Below are 19124 nucleotides of genomic sequence, written 5' to 3'. Positions count from 1 at the left end.
GAACTGTACAAAAATGCAGGAAGAAAAACCACCAACCAGTGATTTAGATAAGGCCTTATCGGACTTGTATATATTTAGTTGTTTGATCCAAACATATAAGCTGCGCATACATGATAAGCTCTCCTATAGAAATGTAACCTAAAAGCTTTACAAAAGGTGCAAATGACGCCGTATGAATTTAGTTCAGTTACAGATATTTCTTGCGGAAAAATTACCGGCGTTCTTCGTAATTTTTCCTGCATATTACAGAAACACTTAATATTCTAGCTTCCGTTCATTAGAAGTTTGCATGTTTGTAGAAATTTGAAGTACTTTTGTTATTGCGGTGGATCGAAGTCAACCGGACAAAATTTCTACGCGCCAAAATCACGTGCCCATTTGATTAACACTGGAGGCGGGCCGAAATTCAAATCAAATCCATCCGGTTGACTTCGATGTATCGCAATATCTAGTCCGATTTTCTGTCTCACTTTTCTTTCTTTGAAATCGAGGGTATTTTGTGTGTAGCAAAACTCGTCTAGCCGTGTAGGTATTGGACATAGCAGAAAAGAGATTCGAGATCAGCAGATGAGTCAGTCTGAATCTCTCGCCCTGCAAGAAAGGAAGTGCTGCCGAGATGTCAATTTTTAAAGGTAACGTTATTAAAATCTGCTGGTTACACGATTTACTGTATTTATAACAGAATAATTGCGCCAAGTTTGTAGTACATTGTGTAAAAAATTGTAAATTAAAGTTGCGCATTTGCATGTAATATTTAATTGTAAACATTGAGAGTTGTTTATTAATTTCTGTATTTACCAACTATGATTTTTTTCAGGAGTCGGTCTGTCTCCATAAATTGGACCAATTACTGGAGAAGGATTATATATTTTGGTTATCTTTCTGCTAGAGGGTTATGGGGCAAATCTGTAATTAGTATTAAAAGTCAATTGCATTCATGATCGATTGACAACTACTTCTGGAATATGTCGTCTGGATATTTTTTGAACGTGGATGGTTTGCTTGAATAAAGATGACCTCAATGCATTCGACAGCAGAAGATGCTGCGGCCGAGCGGCTGCTTATGTGTGAACGAGACGTTGTTCATCTAATTCTGGAATTTTTATCGTCGAGACGATTGACATCTGCTCAGGTAATTAATTACACATCATCATAACTTTTAGGAATATGTATATGGTACAGAAAAACAATACATTGCTCTCTTTGGGTCGTTTAGGTTCAACTGGAGAAAGAGTCTGGAGTAGTCAACGACGTGATTCCATCGCCAGATTTGCTATTTTTGAGATCATTAATCATTGAGGGACGCTGGGATGACGTTACTGAATTTCTTCAACCCCTTGAAGATGCATTTAAAGGATTTCCTGGACGGAGAGTTCGAGCTACGATTTTAAAACATCGATTTCTGGACATTCTTATCCTTCATGTGTCTAATGCAACGTCTTCATTGGAGGAACCAAAACCGGCCGTTGTTGAAGACTTGGTGAAGGTAGGTGACCTTTAAATAGTAGCAATCAATCATAAAAGGTACATTAAGTATGCAATATATATATATCACTAATTTTAGAATCAGATAAAACATTTTCTTCGTTTTGCAGTTTTTTTTAAATCATGAGCTATTTAACAATTTCAAGTTCAGTTCTTTTGTGACCCATACTTTGTGAAACGTAACAGAACTCATCATCTGTTCGTCCTTAACGTGTGGTATTATTCTGTGCGTGTTTTATGAAAATACAGTTTCTGCGTATATCTATATGTGCGATGTGTGAATGTCAGTTACAGTTTCTCAAAGTCATGGTTCGCTTAAGAACGGTTCGTTTATAAGGGAGTTTTCGACTTTAATGTTTGTAATCTGTTAATTTGTGAATGCCTCATCGTGAAACGAGAGATACAGGTTTTCCTCTTTTGGGCACGCGTTACATTTATTTCTTAAAATTATTTCTCAAAGAGTGATCTTTACGATTATAGTTATGAATGGCCGGTTGTTTGGTCGAAAGGTCGGATTTATTGAATAATTATGTTTTATGATAAGAGGAAACATAAATTGGAATTTCACTGAAATGTTCCTGTAACTTTTCATAATACTGTTTTTTAGATTTATTTTATAGTGTGCGAAGAAATAGAATTGAATAGTTGACAGTTTACATAATTGTACCCATCGAGAGTCTTTGTTGTGGGCTTTTGACGAGGACTATGTAAAGTTGTCATAAACAGAATCTGCGAATAGACAATTTCATAATGCAACTCACTGAATAGTTCAGTTACGGCCGTTATTATTGGAATTTACGCGAATGACATTATTTTTTGCTCATTCAATTGTTTGTTTTTTCTTCCGATTTGCGTAAATAGGTGTTGAATGAGTTGGAAGGCCTGGTGGAGTCAAAGGAAGAATACTCGTCGTTATGTTCGCTACTTACTTCACCGACGCGCTTGGTTGAACACCAAGAGTATAAAGATTGGAATTCTTCAACTGCAAGATTAACATGCTTCAGGTTCATATAATACAACACCACATTCCTAAAACAAGCCACCTAATAATAATACAATTTTCAGTCTGCTTAGACCCCTCGTACAAAAGTTCATCCCCCCTCCACAGGTATGCAAGTATATGAAGATGAACGATTATGGTCTATTTTTTGCAAAAACAACTGCAATTGTAAATTTTCACGGAAAATGCTAAAAATGGGTAAATGTTCTTGATTTAGGGGCCTATGAAACCACATCCTGTCGCTACGGCAGACCGGCTCATTCAACTCTTAATCAAAGTAATGAGAAGATGCAAATGTTTAACGAATGATGTGAATTTATGAATGAATATTCTCTCATACTTTTCGCAGGGCCTTCTGTATGAATCGTGTGTCGATTTTTGTCAAAATAAGGCAATGGCAAATGACAAGGGAGCAGCAATCGGCGGAAGGAGTAGTGCTTCCAGTGCGTCAGAATCACAAATTAGATTTTCTCAATTACTGAACGACAACCAACTCTCAGAATCAGGTATGTAGGAAGAGAATGCCAGCCAGGAAAGTACAGAGAAAACAACGACTATAATTATAATGAAATTTATGTTTCAGATTTGAGCTTGATTTCATGGTTGAGGAGTATCCCCAATAATATTTTTGGATGCCCCTTCCAACGAAGAAGTCTGCGAGTTGATATTGAACCCCTGCCCAAAGTCCAAAAGACATTGATGAATATTTCCATAATGGATAGCGCATCAGATCTTTTATCTCGGTATTTTATGAAAAGAATCATATTTTGCATGCAAAAGGTGCACTTCAAATGCGTGAGAAACGAAATGAAATATTTATATTGTGTGTATTCAGGAGTATGGCAAGTACCAGCTTCCATTTGAGTAGCGTCGAACCACAGGCCACAGATTTGAAGACAATGACAACTTCCGTCGATCGTCTTTTTCTCGGCGATTTTGTAGATTCCATTCACCAGTCGTCCTCAGCAGCGCAAGGTGTTCGAGTCGAACCCCTAAAACCTTTCAATACGCATCCTGGAATTAATCCGTCTTCTACTACTGGCCATCCATACTCGAAAACGGTCCATTCCAGAGTATGTTAAAATATAGTTGTGTAAAGAGTAGGCTTTATGAAGGGAAAAATTTTTCAAGTTAACAAAATTGCATCTTTGCACAATAGGATCAAATGGCAACAAAAGAAGCAAACAGCTCAACAAGTGCAAACTCAAAAGCCAAATTTATTTCGGTTACCGTACTTGAAGATGTGCAAGCTATTCGATGTGCTGAATTTCATCCGGAAGGTTATTAACACAATATAACTGCACGAATGCAAGTCGATATAGTAATCAGAGACATTTTTTCCTCGAAATATAGGAAAGGTCTACGCCATTGGTTCAAACTCGAAAACTCTTCGTGTGTGTTCTTATCCTGATTTGGGAGACCTGTCTGAAAGTCATCATCCATATCAACCAACAGTTTTATTTAAACGAACTAAACACCATAAGGTATTTTTATATAAAAACAAATGTACACGTTGTGTGATTTGTTTTTGGAGATGTCGTTAATATTTTAATAATTTTATTTCTAGGGATCAATTTATTGCATGGGTTGTAAGTCAACAATTGCTTGGTATTTATCACAAATAATTAATATATGTATCTGAAATACATATTTTATTTTCCAGGGTCCCCTGATGGTGCATTATTGGCGACGGGGAGCAATGACAAAACTGTAAAGTTGCTCAGATTTGATGACATTAATAGTAGCGAGTTGACAGGATCTCAAGAAGTAGAGTTATCCATGCATGACGGGACTGTCCGAGATGTGTGTTTTTTGGAAGAAATTAGTAACAAGACCTCACTTTTGGTCAGTGGGGGCGCAGGCGACTGCAAAATTTATGTGACCGATTGCGCAACTGCCACTCCATTCCAAGCACTTTCTGGACATACTGGCGCAATTCTGTCTCTATACAATTGGGGAGGTCAAATATTTTGCTCAGGAAGTCAGGTAAATAAGTGAAAGTTCACGCTTTTCAAACGCACGTGCGGCAATGTTTATGCATAATAACTTGAGTGTCTTAACTTGTATTAATTCTTATTAGGACAAGACAATTCGATTCTGGGACCTCCGGACCCGTGGTTGCGTTGACGTTGTCACTCCACTTACATCCACAGCATCAACAAAATCTCCCGTTGCTTCTGTGTGCGTTGAACCATCTGGTAGACTCTTGGTTTGTGGTCACGAGGATGCAGCCATGGTTCTGTACGATATCCGTGGTCAACGTCAAATCCAATCCATGAAAGCCCACTCGGCGGATGTGCGATCTGTTCGATTTTCTCCTGCCGCCTATTACCTGCTTTCTGGAGGATACGATAATAAAATCGCCCTGAGCGACCTGCAAGGCGACCTTTCAGTCCCACTCCCATCAGTCGTTGTTGCTTCTCACACGGATAAAGTCATCAGTGCCCGGTGGCACCCATCAGAATTTACTTTCATTTCAACATCCGCCGATAAGACCGTTAATCTCTGGGCTTTACCACCGGAGCCTTGAAATCTAAATTATTAGTAACCCTGTTCACATGTCGAACTATAATGTAACATTTATGACGCGTGTCTTGCTGTTGTGATGATGCCTTGTGAAGTTTCCAATATGTTAGCTAAGCTATAATGATACCAAATTTATATGTTTTTAACTTATCATCTAGTCTATAGTATTTCTTCCCAGTTAACAATAATTTATTACCAATTAATTTATCTATCGTCACGCACTTTAGCTAACCAAAAATAAGGCTGATGAATTTTAACAAATATTTTACCATTGTTAACATGTAACCGGTGCTGCTGCTGAGTTATTTTTGCAATTTTAATAACCAGAGGTGACCTTTTCCACAGCCACATTGTTCGTAATAGATTTTTCTACTCATTGTTGTTCTCTTTTTGTGGCGACACATCATACTCAAATAATTCAAGTATTTCTTACGACCAATGACTATTAATCCACGCAATGCAACTCCTAATAACCAAATGCAGAATGATATTATATACGTATTAAAACTACTTAATTTTTGTGAATGCAGCTTTTTTACGCTCACTTGATTTATATGTATGTAGTACAAGCAAGCAACAAATAAAATACATTTCAATCACACTAAATAAGTATCATTTTCTATACTTTTTTTATTCTATCATTTTTATGGGATTATTCTCCTTTAAATTTGATTTGTAACTTATATAATAGTACATTTTTACTGCACCACAAAGAACTACACGAGAAATACACAATTGATGCAACACAACACAATTCCTTAACCAAGAATTAGAGTAGCTAATAATGAGGGATTATTTCTAATTTTATGCATAATTGTGTGGTATATATGTACACATTCATATATATAATTCATAATAATCATAAATGGTACATGTTATTTTTTTGACAATCAAAAATTGATAAGATATTATGATTAGTTTTCTGTGGCTGCGATTTTATGAGATTTACACATTATTTTCTTTCATCAGAGATTACAGAGTATCGCTTCAACATCATTTCTTAAGCATTGATTGTTTTACACCACACCACAAAACAGAAATTGCATTAAGTATTCAATCAAATCAAGAAAAATTGAAAAGGTAACAAAAAGACGAACCACATTTTTCAATCTCAACTTAAAAAGGATACATTATGCAACAATATTTTGACATACATTTTGACAACACATATTTTTTTAAGTATATTTATGTATTATGCAGCACAAATTGACTCGAGTCCTTCTTTCAGTCAGTCAAATCATAAAAATTAAAGTATTTGAAAATTGCAAATGGACTTTGGCAAAAAAAATTAAAGCAATAAAACATTTTTTCGGGAGAGAATTTAAACACTATTTTCTATAACAGGTACACACCCTCATTCAATTTTTTTTGTAAAGAATGCACACATTTTGCGAGACAAAATTGGTAAATCTTTATACAGTAAGTATAGCGATTCAAGCACCTTTCGAAATTTGCAATGACTATTATAATTCCATACCAAAGTTGATGGTTTTAGTATTTCTTGAAGAAATTTAAAGTATTAATTAACCACACTTTTTTAGCTTAAAATTCCAAAAAAGAGGTTATTAGCTGACTGACTATATTTTTTCCATGTTAAATATTTACAGCATTCATTACGAAATGCATATTTATAAGTCACTTGGGGCTACATACATTCTTTCCTTTTGATTCGAATGAATGACTGACAACAATAAAGTCTTTGTCTTTCTGCTAAAATAGATACATTTATATAGATATTTATAGAAATATGTATGTATGACCGTCAATTAGTACGTAGAGAAAGATGATGATAATTAGTCTATACATATTTTAAATATTTTCAACTTTTCCCCTTAATTATGTAAGTTAAGTAAAATGGCAGGCAAATGTGGGTTGGTTGGTTGGTTAATAATGATCGAGAAACCCTCCGAAGAAAACATTCATCCGTTTATGATCAGAAGTTTGATGATTAAATGATCTTTTCAAGTCGTCTTTTCAAATCTTGTGATTCCTTGTGGTTCTTTAAATAAGTACACTTTTGCATTATTATTGGTACATGTTGTGTAGTAGATAAAAAGTACGCGATGTTGGTTGTTTGGTTGGTTTAAGTGAAGAAATTAGTAATTAATACTTATAATAATAATAATCATATCATCATCATGAGTGGTTTAAGTATTTCAGTTGAGTGGGATTTTTATAATAACGTGATTTTAAGTGTTATATGTATAATAATTAAATAATGATGGGCAAAAAAGGTTCGATGAATATATTATTATGATGATAAGAGAAGTTAAGTGTTTTTGGGTGGTAGAGAAAGTCCATTCGACTATTTTTTCTTGCTGCTTTCATGCAACTCTTTACATAAGCTTTTGTTTGGCGCAGTCGGGGCAAATGATGTCGTCGCCATCGGTGATAAATCCCCTTCCGACTAACGACGCCTTGCACGATCCACAGTTGAAACAATTGTTGTGCCAATGGCTAAAGCAAATTATAACATAAAAATAAGTTACAAATCAATTGGTAAACATTACTTATATGTCAATTTACCGTTCTTCAAACGAGATGAAACGCGTGCCGCCAATTCCTATAATGGAGAAAGTCGTATGCAAATTTTTGCATGGAAAATGACCTGGTGAAAGGTTTATATTTCGTACCAGTGATGGGCTTGGAGCATGTAAAGCACCTCTTGGCGAATAGCTCGCCATAACAGTCAGCGCAGTACGGCTTATCATCCTTCAATTACAACAAATTACATTTGCATCTTTGAATTACATATGTACATCTTATATATAACACATTAGTTAAATATTTATTTATACCTTGGATGTGAATCGCTGGCCTCTGCACAAATAATTTTAAAATTGAGAGAAATGTTCATATGTAACTTGAAATTTTTTACAAATAAATTATGCATAACTTACTGCAGCTGATTGTTGCAATTCGTACAGGTGAAACACTCACGATGCCTGAAAGCATAGATTCATATAGTTAATAGGCTTGTAGGATGTACATCGTAACAAAATCATTACCATGGGTCATTCTTGTACGTTACACCCCCTGACGTGATAATCTTGGTGCACTTGACACATCGCGTCGCAAATTTTTCCTCATAACATCCAGCACAATAAATCTCTTGTTCACTGGAGGATATAAAATTGCTAAAAGTCAATAATCATGAAGAAAGTAAGTAATGGTAAAAATCTAAATCTCACCGAGGAATGAAGCTCTTGGTTCCAATAGAGTTTTTGCAGACACAGCAAGCAAAGCATTTTTCGTGCCATTGTCGGGTTTTATATTCCATTTTCTTGGTACCTGCAATAAAAAAATGACGAAAATTAGTATAAATAAATAATTTCAGCCATAACCTTGACTTTTGCGCATTTTACATACTAACACCAATTTATCAACAAATAAACATGTACCTTAATCTAGATTGAGACAGATTGCATGATTAAGATGGATAAAAAAAGGTGCACTGCATTTTTGGGGGTTGAACCCAAGTCATATTTGCAGTCGTGCAGTTCTATTTGGATAATTTATTACTCATTATCGAAATCAGATTAATCTTCTACTCGGTCAGTGCATAACGACGCCTTGGGCTGCAATTCAGTAGGAGCAGAAGTACGCAGTGGTCAAAAGGAGATGGGAATAATAAATATTTTCGTCTTGTTTTCGTCTCGTAACGAATAATAAATTGAAAGTGAGAGCTAAACCACCCCTTGGAATTTCGTCACAATAATGACAACAGTATCATCCCATCATGCACATGAACAGTCCGTCAAATCAATTAAGGTAACCCAAAGTCAAGAAATGGGATGGTAGCAGCAGCAAAGCAGCAGCCTCTTCCCCAGCTTCAGGGCTATGGGGTTGCCCACGCTTACTTCTTCACCCTTTTTTGGCACAATTGAAGCAATTCATTCACTGTTGCGATAATCATCACAATGCACACGAGCATTATTAATGCATCCCGTACGCAGCAGACGGATGGTCAACCAGTCCGCATTAATTATTACGTGAGGATTTAGTTTAGTTTAGTTTGATGATAGTGCTGGTCAATCTGCTTGGTGTGGGACTTAAGTGATTGTAATAATGGTTGGTCTCTCTCTCTGCCTCAGTCAGGTGCAATTACGCAAAGTTACTTTAAATCCAAATCTGTTTTCAAGGACCAACTCCATTTATTTCCGTCCAAGTGCAAATGCATCAAACTAATTCAAACCGTATAGAGAGAGTATTACAAGTTGGAAATTTATAAGATTTTGCACACTCTGTGTATTATTGCAAAAAGTAATTTGGTTCGATACATGATTGTATGTCATGTAGTAAATACGTACGGAATAAATCCGTAGCAAATATTGTAATGAGATCATCCTGCTCTAATTTCTGGAGCTAAACATATTAGTATAAAGGAAATATGTATCGTTTTCACGTAAACATTGCAAAAAAAGTTTGCAAAAAATGATAAGTTCAGCGTTTGGTTTATACAACTAAATTTTTACTTTTATACTTTCAACTCTCTGTTTATTTAGTGTTTTTTCGACTAGTTGAAACATTTAAGTCAAGATAAACCAACATATTTACATGATGCACATGTATGTAACCTCTCCTAGAAAGATATCGATATCTCTGAGAAATACTTGACTAATGTGCCAAATGCCAAGTATTTTAGAATTTTTCTGTAAAATGGGAATATGTCAAGGTTGTAATGTAAAGTAAAGGTTCTGCTATTTCAATACGTCTCAACTCAATCTGGAGAGCAAAAAAAACTAGCCAATTTTCTCAATAGTGATGGATCGTCTCACCACGAATGAGTCATATCATTACGAAAACAGATTACATAAAAGCATTTGAAAATAAAATACCCAAGGAATTGTGGTAAACATCTCCGAACACGCAGTCTTCTGCCATATGACATCTGAACTTTTCTCCAGGCATGATCATCGACAGGATGGCGATGTCATCCTCCGTCTCATTTCGCCTCATGGGCTGTGTGACCTTCTTGGTGATCAATTTCCCCCCACCTCCACCACCATTCTTTAAACCCCCACTCAAACTCAAACCACCACCACCACTTCCATTACACCCACCACCACCATTTTTAAGGGTCAGCTTCCTCCCCAGGACGTCGGCCAAGTCACCCATTCTTATTTCAGATGAGTTATAAATTCAGTCTCAATTTCCCAAAGTACGAATTCTTCAACTCTTAAATATCACCAACATTTCCACCCCACACCAAACATACTTTCACAATTGACTATATATTCTCAGTCCTCCTCGTAAAGATAAGCTTCGAGATGTTTCACGTAAAAAGTCTCCGGCAGCACTAAACTGAAATCCATTCAATCCACCGAATGCATAGCGTGAGACGAGCCAATGAATGTAGGTACAAATAAGAAAAAGGTATGTAAGTAACAAGTGAGGTAGTTTTGCTAGTGGACACAACAGACATTTGCCCATGGCTCATCTTACTGAATAATGAAATGCATGGGATTGGATTTGGACGAGGAGGGCAGGTGAGACGACTCTCAAAAGGTGACCATGGCCAAACCTATGTATCCATCTTTCTTTCACTCCTGGCTATAAAACAATCGCTTCGATGAATGGTCTCGTATACCAACTTTTTACTTTGACAGGATGCACGACGACAACCTACCTACACCAAAAATTCATGAGATAGTGATGGGATGACCTATGCACGTACATTCAGCGCACTCCCAATTACATCCATTTGTTGTAAAACAATCACAAATGACTCGGTTTAATGAGTCTTGGTCAAATAAACTTTTACTTTCTAGCTCCTAATAAACCCGCGATCCATCCGAGCATGGTAATGGAAATGGATCGTACGTTACGACCAAAGTGTACGAATATATTGCCCACCAACCAACCACACGGCGCATTTTATGGCTCATCTGGGGTTTACATTAAAGACCATGAATTCAAGCTGTATGCTTGAGACTTTTATTACATTCCAATAAAATGTTACTTGTTTTAGTGTGTGCATTTAAACCCGGGAGAAACTATGTATCTAGGCGAATAAAAGTACAGAAATTTCACCCACCAGAAATGTTGCACATTTCGTGTGGGTGTCTATCGCTCTGGTGTAACTGTCAATGTAAACACTCCGAATCTGCAGGACGCCATTAATACAAGGACATTTGCGCAGGTAAGGTAATGAGATGAGTGCCAGGTACACGGTAATACAGTGACGACAACGATATGAACGGGTGTTCTTTTCTGTCCGACTTGTTTTTTTTCCATGATAATGTATTTACATTTCCACCTAAAGATGGACTCAACCCGTAATTTGCGAATTGGTCATGGACAAACAACGGATTTAGCGAAGGAATGCTAGCCAACTAAAATCAGCCGTGACAATTCTCATGCATAAAAAATCGAAAACTTGATTCTCACAGCGGATAAGTACACATTTTTTACCTGGATATCGACACACCTGTGAACTCTCACACATTTCGGCAATAAGTAAACGGATAGATTTGGATATTTCTCCAAAGGGCAAGACAAGAAAAATACTATTTAGGCACCGGACTCGATTCATGGATTATAACAAATTATAACCTTCGGCATTGTCGTCAAATTAGTAAACATCCAAGTAATAATTTTGGACACGCAGCATCCCCCGTATTTGCTACTTCTACTTATATGAATATCCATAAAAAGTGTTGTTAAGAAGGAAGGAAGGAAAGGCGGAGACTAATTGTTCACAATATTTTTAAGGTGTGAGATTGATTGATCCATTGATCTGATCTTACTTGGATTTAATTTCCACATGAGATGATACCCATAAAATACTTATTGACCACGAGGTCAATTAAACCGCATCACACATACGAACCCAATAAATAAAAGAAACGTATGTACACACACAATATGTCTAAAAGTTGATGAATTGACGAACAACAGATTGGCCAAAGATGTCAACTAAACTGCTCCCTTTGTCACGCAATGTGACAATGGAAGGCCGACCTGGTGACCCTCGTTCGTCGTCACCAGCTCCACCACCACCAACGGAACGATTAATCTCATTACTCTAAACGGAAGGAAGCCATAAGCCTCGCAGTGATAAGAAGGTGACGGACAAAATAAATTGTGGCACTGCATACATAAAAATCTCTCTAAAACTATACATAAAGTGAACGAGTTATGTACTGTGCGGGTGGAGCTTAAACCTACGGCCTCCTGAAGTACCTTGTGCTGAGACTAGGGTTTCTCGTGAGTTTAGCTCCATCCGCACAGCACATAACTAACTCACTTCAAGTATAATGGACTATAAACCACTACAAAACTGCGACTAGTCACCACCACCATTGTTGGATGGTCATCGTGTCCACGTATCATCAAATCATGCCGTAAAATATGGGTGCATTTGGACAATTTGTAATTTGTCGGAAGGAAAAATACTTAATTCAATTATACTTTTATGGAAGTGAGTACATCCTTACTTGATTATTTCGCTTTATGGGCAATGACAGTGCAAGTGATCAATGAATTCTCAAATGTAACGAAGAGGGAACAAAAAAAATTGTTAATTTTATGAAGATGGCTCACAAATTTTGGTAGTTTTATTTCTTAGCGTAGGTGCGCTCGAGTCTGTGATCCTCGGAAATTGAAATTTCAGACATGAATTGAAATCAAATTTCAATTTTTGAAATTATGTTTTCTTTAAAAAATAAGTTGAGAATTATTTAAAGATTTTCAAATTGAAATGATTTGCAAGTTTTCCATGAAATCAAATGAAATGAGGAAAATGATCATTTCAGGAAAAGAAAGCATTTAAAAAAATCAATCTTTTGCTCTTGAACTCATTCCTGCGAGATGAGATGATATGTTGATTTATGGTCAAGAAGTGACATCAAAGATGTAATTAAATTCTGTACTCCTCGTCGAATCGAAGGCTTTCTCGTGCTGCGAGAACGCATCTCTTCAAATTTTTTAGCATGTCATCATCAAATGAAGCTAATGCTGATAGAATATTTCCCTCTACATTACTCTGGTCTTAACAATATAAGTCCTAATTGGGCAGAAATGCAATAACAAAAGGTAAATTGCGACTTAATTCATGGATATTCGCAGACAGTTGGCAATAAAAAAATCTATCCAATCTTTACTGACTTTTGCCTACCTGATAGCAACCAGTGGCCGCGGAAAGGTAGGACAATGTCCCCACGGTTATTCAATGTTCTCATCATCTCCCCATGTTAAATAAACCCGTCCCTCCCCTATCCTACAATGTTAATGTCCCCACATGTCCCCACGGCTTCTTCCGCGGCCACTGATTCCAACCACTCTCTCACATGAAGAATTGATGGAATATTATCATTTGTTAAATTGAAATTGAAGCCTCAAGGCAGACCCAACCTGCACATTTTGTAAAACGATCTAACCAACCATAACCTTGGACTCGATGGTTTCCAATTTTATCAAAATTTTCCCTAATATATATAGAATTTTCTCAGTATTTACTTACCCAGGGGTTTATTTACCAAGTAATTTCGTCATGTAAGTATATATACATACGACGACTCAATTACTGGAATGGGTAGTAGAATGTACTAAAGTGACACATAATATGCGTTTTAATTCACCATGACCGAAATCTGACATGACATTTTGACATTAAAAAGACAATGATTTTTCCCAGGAACAATAAACAATGCATTTAATTTAATTTCGACTAGGATCCTACAAAATAAATAATTCCGTTGCGTTGTACATCCATCCATCATACGATGAGCTCATTTCTCCATCCAGTTTGCAGGTGATTATGTAAATTATTATAAAAATTGCCAAGTACACACACACACCACATACTGGAATATGACCATTACTCTTGTAATTATACAGATTTAGAGGAATTGGCCTTGACTTGAATGGTGCTTTTGCTACGTTGTTTGTCCAAAGTGCAGTATGGATTGTGTGTTAAAAAAGTGTTTGGGTGGTGTACGTGGTGGTCATCGTATCACTTTTTTGGTCAAAATTCAATCATGTGGGTTTGCACTTCGTGACCATGTCGTTTCATCGCGCATTATGATATCCTCTCTGTCCAGGCAGCACAATAATAAGAAACGTAATGTAATGTAATGTACTCCCATAAATAAACAAATACATGCTTCTCACTTCTCTCTCATTAGCATTTCGACTAACCAACCAACCAATAAATAATTCCCGTATTGGTTGCACTGCACAGTCATAAATAATTTTTGGAATTTGCAAAATAAGAAAAGTTTTCGCGATTTCAAATGAACTTTTATTATTCCCTTCTCGAACTTTATTTATGGTCAAATGTCACTTTTGGCTCAGAGTTGTCACATTTGGTACAATTCTTGCTAAATTATCTGACTCAGGTGCGCACTGCATCGTAAAAATGTAGATCCTCAGAGATAAAATTGGCCCGATTTCAGGTGCACATTATTGGAGACATTCTTCGACCAAAAGTCGAGAACTTATTGGAATTGTAAAATAAATTTTGTGCCTTTTTCCCCCTTCAAAATAACACGAGGTAGTGAATTTTTTCCTTATTTTTTTTAAATCACTGCGAGAAGATCTCCTTACAGAAAAATATGTTGTCGTATTACAACAATAATCATGTCCAAAAACACACCTGACGAGTTCTGCCCCATTCACTTACTCTCCCATTCGTCATAATCATCAGATGAAACTTGAGACAAATTTCCTCCGGCTAAAATAAACTCATTCTTTTACGTATTATTCTATTCTATCCGATGGAAATTAATCCCTAGCCAAGTTGGTACCAAGCTATCATAGGATATCTACCCACTCAAATACTGAAATAAATAGGTGCCTATTGACTCCCAGACCCCACATGAGCTAATGGATTTTGTGTACAAATTGAAAATTTAATTGTATATACCCGACCACGAAGCCACAATAGCAAAATTGGATTATAATAATAGAAATCTCATAAACATTTCAGTTCAGCCAGTTTTATGATATGTTTGCCCACCTTCGCATGAAAAGAGAGACCACTCCAATTTCACGTGGCATTTTCAGCCATAATTCCCCTCCTCGTTATTCTTCTTACGATTATTTGCACAGGCAAACTTTTGCATTACAATAAAATAATAATTGAGCAGAGAGAAGCCGACTTGACATTTAGAACTACTCGCTAATTTCTTACTTACTTAACTTTAAACCAAATTACCAAGTTGAAGTAATTCATTCAGTTTGCCCAGTCAAACCATGGTGGTAATAAAGCATGCATGAAATATTACCAAAGTGTCCTAAAAATAGCCTCGTTGGAATGTCGTCGTTCGTCTGTGTACATATTCACGAAATTTTAGTGGGAGGGAGTAGAGAACAAGACACGATGAAGATTCGAGACTACATGACTTTGCGAGACATATAATAAATCACGCTAGTTGTTGTACAGGAACGCGGAAAATATCTATCCCACGCGGCCGTGTGTTTCAAAATTGTGCTAAAATATGCAGCAGCTCCTTCTTCATGGAAAATCTGGTCTAGAGGTGGATGAATGGGATATTTAGTGAATTATGCATCTGTCCATCTCAATCTCGGTAACATTTATCTTCCTCTCCTCCCTCAAAATATGCATGATGATTTTCTCCAGCAAATGCCTCAAAGTCAAGCTTATCCTATAACGTGAGTGAATGGATAAGAACAAGTCACGTGAGAGGGAGGTATTTGATTCTTTTTCCTGTATTATGTATGCATACGTTACGACGTCGATGTAACAGTTGTTTTGAATGTAGCCATATTTTTTGCATGTGCTTTTTTCCCCTTTCTTGGATAAGCCTTGTATGCATAACAAGTTGGTTATCATCGCCATGTTACGTTGCGTTATCTTACCGGCACGGAACACTTCGCCACATCCATCACATCTGGAGGCGAACTGGGCGTCGTAACAGTTGCTGCAGTAGATCTTCTCTGCCTACGGATTTTTATATACAAACAATCAAACCATGAACAAATAAATAAATATACAATCCATAATACAGCAGATCCTCAATTTATGTATATGAATACCAAAAATCATGCATACCTTAGACCCAAACTGCTTATCAACCAGGGATACCTTGCACTTGCTGCAGAGGAAGCTGGATAGAAAAAATGGAAATAAATCAGCATTTACATATATACATACATCCGGCATTTTTTATTAAAAAAAAACGTACCAAGTTTCATGCCAGTGTTTTTCTTTGTAGCTTAAATCCTATCAAGGGAGAAAGTTAGGTAAATATGTTAGAAATTAGAAAATTAACAGATTTTTTGCATAAAAAAACATACTTTGGAGTCAATTCCAATTAGCTGCTGACATTCATCGCAAGTGTTGGCAAAGACAGACTCATAGCATCGGATCTGTAAATGAGGATCGAAATAATTACCGTAATTTTAACATGTATGTATGCAAATTGTAATGTATATGTAAATTCATATTCTTATTAATTTACGCAATAAGGATGCTCCTCGCGCAAAACGTAGCGCTGTAAATAGAAATTAATTAATAATTAATATTTAATTATTTAACAATTATTGTTTAACAATTATTTAATAATTGTCTACCTGTCCAGTTAGCGACTCGTCGCACTGCCAACAGCAGAAATGGGTCGAATGCCAATCCTTGTTCATCGCCTTGGTAAACTCCCCACTGAAAATCAACTGAAAGGAATACAAATTTCGAAAATTAGTTGATTAATTACTAAAGATTCTTTAAACAATAGCATCTTTCATTAATTTACATATACGTAATTAGCACACGAATTTGTCGCGTTAAAAGGATACATACATAAGCAAGCCTATGTACATGTATCCATACGACGACCCTGAGATCATTCACATTAAACAGTTGCAACAAAATATGCAAATCTCGAGTCATACTACATGACCCCAACGACTTGGGAGTATGTAGCACTACCAATAATGTAGCTGGTGGAGGTACATCGAGAAACAGACACACCAATTAATTCCCCAATTGTTTATGAGATCATTTAAGAAGTATGTAGCGATAGTCATCTTCATTTTATAGTAAACTCCAGCAACAGATATACTTAAGTAGCGAAAACGAAGTGCTGAAAGTTCTGTATTGAATATACCCCGATATTTTTGAGGTTCATTATGTGCTTTAAAACGCGAAAATTTGCCATTTTTTGGCGATTCTACATTTTTGACCTTTGACCCCGTTTGTACGGTCACGGGGTCGTCAAACCTCGTAAGCTAAAAAATTGATTCGTTCGAACGTTATCATGCTGACAGTTGGACGGACGGACGGACAAATCGATACCAATAAGTAGCTTCTATTTCTTCTTTTACATAATCATCAAATTGGATGGAAAAAGAAGTATCTACATTTTTTTATCGCAAAGAGATTCTCATCTCGTCTGTCACAATAAAGCTGAGGCATCGACAAGTGTGATGAATCGTTTTGGATGTGACACTCGTCCACCACATCAATATCGTGCCCTTCGACTGTCACTTTTCCTATTTCATCAAAAAGTATTGACATCGTCTCATCTTGCCTCTTCCGAACATGGCTTGAACTGCATAACATTCCCAACTTTATTTCAATACATATACTCAAAATTTTTGAGTCATATTCTTATCTAATCCTAAGTTTTTGCATCTAACTGCCATTTTTTTAGCTACTCAGCCAATTTTGACGGGAAAATTGTTCCTAATAAAAAAAATTAAAAATAGCAATGTTGGGATTTTCATATGAATTATGTAAATTATTTTCCCATAAACACAAAAACTCCTAGTCCAATTTTCCCAAAATATTTCTAAAGCTCAACCCTGCACATGAAACAATTGACATCTTAAAATAATTTACATTCGTCGTCGTCGTCGTTTAAACCAACACGCGATAATGTCACCCGTCCGTCACCCGTCCCGTCTCTGGAAGAAGCAATTATGTCACAGGTAAGTAATCCCGATTTGGAATACTCAACAAAACCTCATTTAAATTCAATTCGCAAACGAAATTCGCACTGACATGACTATTTCGTGTGATGAGATGAGACATTCTTCTTTTGAGACAAAGAACACCACGAGCAAAGCAACCACCGCATGTCAACTCCAAATCCGACGCCCACGCGCAAAAACCCCATAAGACGGAGAGAATTGAATGTAAATTTTTTAATGGACAATCTCATCTCGAATATGATGGTAGGTCTTCTTCTAGTGGGTTTTTAAGTGTAGGTGACTGGACTGGACTGGACTTGTTGGTTGTCTTTAATCTGGTAAATTATTTATTACGGATCGCAATAAATTAATAAATCACTCCTTTACACCCATTTCAATGCCAATTCATCCTTTTGAACGGGCGGCTTTTCATCTCCCTTTATTAAATATTTGCAAAAAAAACGACCAACTTCTGTAGTGCCAGGTGCTTGTTGACTTCTTCTTGGAAATAAATTGCGTGCTAAATATTAATGCTGGCTAATATGTAGGAAAGGTTTTCGGTGAAATTCCGCAATTTTCCTAATAGAATGAGTCGCACAAAAACAAAGAAGTCAATCCCCATCGATTTTCATTCCAATTACACAAACCTCAATTTGTCCAAGAAAGCGACGTAAGGAATGAAAGAAAATGATCGTGCTGTTGATTAGATGCGTTCGATTATCCAAATTAAATAAATAATTCGGAACAAGAAGCACTAAAGATAGTCGTGGTTCGAGAATAGACATGCTCTGCACAACAAGAAAATTGATGAGTTCATTAGTTCGCGAATCTTATCGTGGTAATTTTAGCAATAACATTGTCTTGTGCGAGGTTATAGACACAAGAAGAAAATGAATGGATAGTAATGGGTCCGTAAATAGTGGGCAGAAGATGCCCCACCCTCACTAATAACAGCCGTCTAGCCGATTCTCCATAATAATATTATTATTCAAGAAGTTGGAGTGACTCTTAAAAACCAATGTCTTCGTTTGAGGTACACAATACATTAACACCTTTGAAATTTTAATGTGGAAAAAAAAACTTACAAAATTAGTACGTAACGCAGTCACATTATTACATACATGTTATCTTAATGTTCTTTAAACCTTAGGAGAACACTAGTAAACGGTAATGTGATTAATTCTCTGAAAGATGTAAACGGCCTGAAAACCGCATGATGACACGCCTTTTTACTATTTAC

The 19124-nt window shown here is 36.4% G+C and overlaps 2 protein-coding genes across 3 annotated transcripts in view; one reads left to right on the top strand and one right to left on the bottom strand.

Moving 5' to 3' along the window:
- The first annotated feature begins 214 nt into the window (after window positions 1–214).
- LOC110854379 (WD repeat-containing protein 47) lies at window positions 215–5620 on the top strand. The gene is made up of 14 exons (XM_022102808.2): window positions 215–632; window positions 818–1132; window positions 1217–1486; window positions 2347–2489; window positions 2551–2593; window positions 2703–2762; window positions 2835–2991; window positions 3069–3228; window positions 3321–3558; window positions 3645–3765; window positions 3839–3969; window positions 4053–4074; window positions 4149–4471; window positions 4566–5620. Exons 2-14 carry the CDS (start codon window positions 1013–1015, stop codon window positions 5013–5015), a joined length of 2238 nt encoding a protein of 745 aa, XP_021958500.1. The 5' UTR covers window positions 215–632; window positions 818–1012; the 3' UTR covers window positions 5016–5620.
- Window positions 5621–5623: 3 nt separating this feature from the next.
- The window catches only part of LOC110854380 (prickle planar cell polarity protein 3-A), a 40851-nt gene continuing 27350 nt past the window's right edge, over window positions 5624–19124 (bottom strand). For both annotated transcript variants that reach the window (XM_022102810.2, XM_035854835.1), the window contains 13 exons: window positions 16550–16645; window positions 16438–16470; window positions 16274–16345; window positions 16162–16199; window positions 16029–16083; window positions 15836–15917; window positions 8203–8302; window positions 8020–8130; window positions 7912–7956; window positions 7810–7831; window positions 7645–7723; window positions 7538–7574; window positions 5624–7468 (listed from right to left, as the gene is read on the bottom strand). In XM_022102810.2, the coding sequence (XP_021958502.1) occupies window positions 7348–7468; window positions 7538–7574; window positions 7645–7723; window positions 7810–7831; window positions 7912–7956; window positions 8020–8130; window positions 8203–8302; window positions 15836–15917; window positions 16029–16083; window positions 16162–16199; window positions 16274–16345; window positions 16438–16470; window positions 16550–16645 (891 nt within the window). In that variant the 3' untranslated portion in view covers window positions 5624–7347. The remainder of the gene's footprint in view (window positions 7469–7537; window positions 7575–7644; window positions 7724–7809; window positions 7832–7911; window positions 7957–8019; window positions 8131–8202; window positions 8303–15835; window positions 15918–16028; window positions 16084–16161; window positions 16200–16273; window positions 16346–16437; window positions 16471–16549; window positions 16646–19124) is intronic.

This window comes from Folsomia candida, unplaced genomic scaffold, assembly GCF_002217175.1.
Source record: "Folsomia candida strain VU population unplaced genomic scaffold, ASM221717v1 Fcan01_Sc009, whole genome shotgun sequence".
NCBI classification, from domain to species: domain Eukaryota; kingdom Metazoa; phylum Arthropoda; class Collembola; order Entomobryomorpha; family Isotomidae; genus Folsomia; species Folsomia candida.
This window is presented reverse-complemented; position numbering and strand designations above follow the sequence as displayed.

Excerpts from the sequence above, each read along its gene's own strand:
- LOC110854379 (XM_022102808.2), top strand. The coding sequence starts at position 1,013 with ATGACCTCAATGCATTCGACAGCAGAAGATGCTGCGGCCGAGCGGCTG. Across the intron at positions 2,763-2,834 it reads TCATTCAACTCTTAATCAAA|GGCCTTCTGTATGAATCGTG; the intron begins GTAATGAGAAGA and ends TACTTTTCGCAG. Across the intron at positions 3,766-3,838 it reads TGCTGAATTTCATCCGGAAG|GAAAGGTCTACGCCATTGGT; the intron begins GTTATTAACACA and ends CTCGAAATATAG.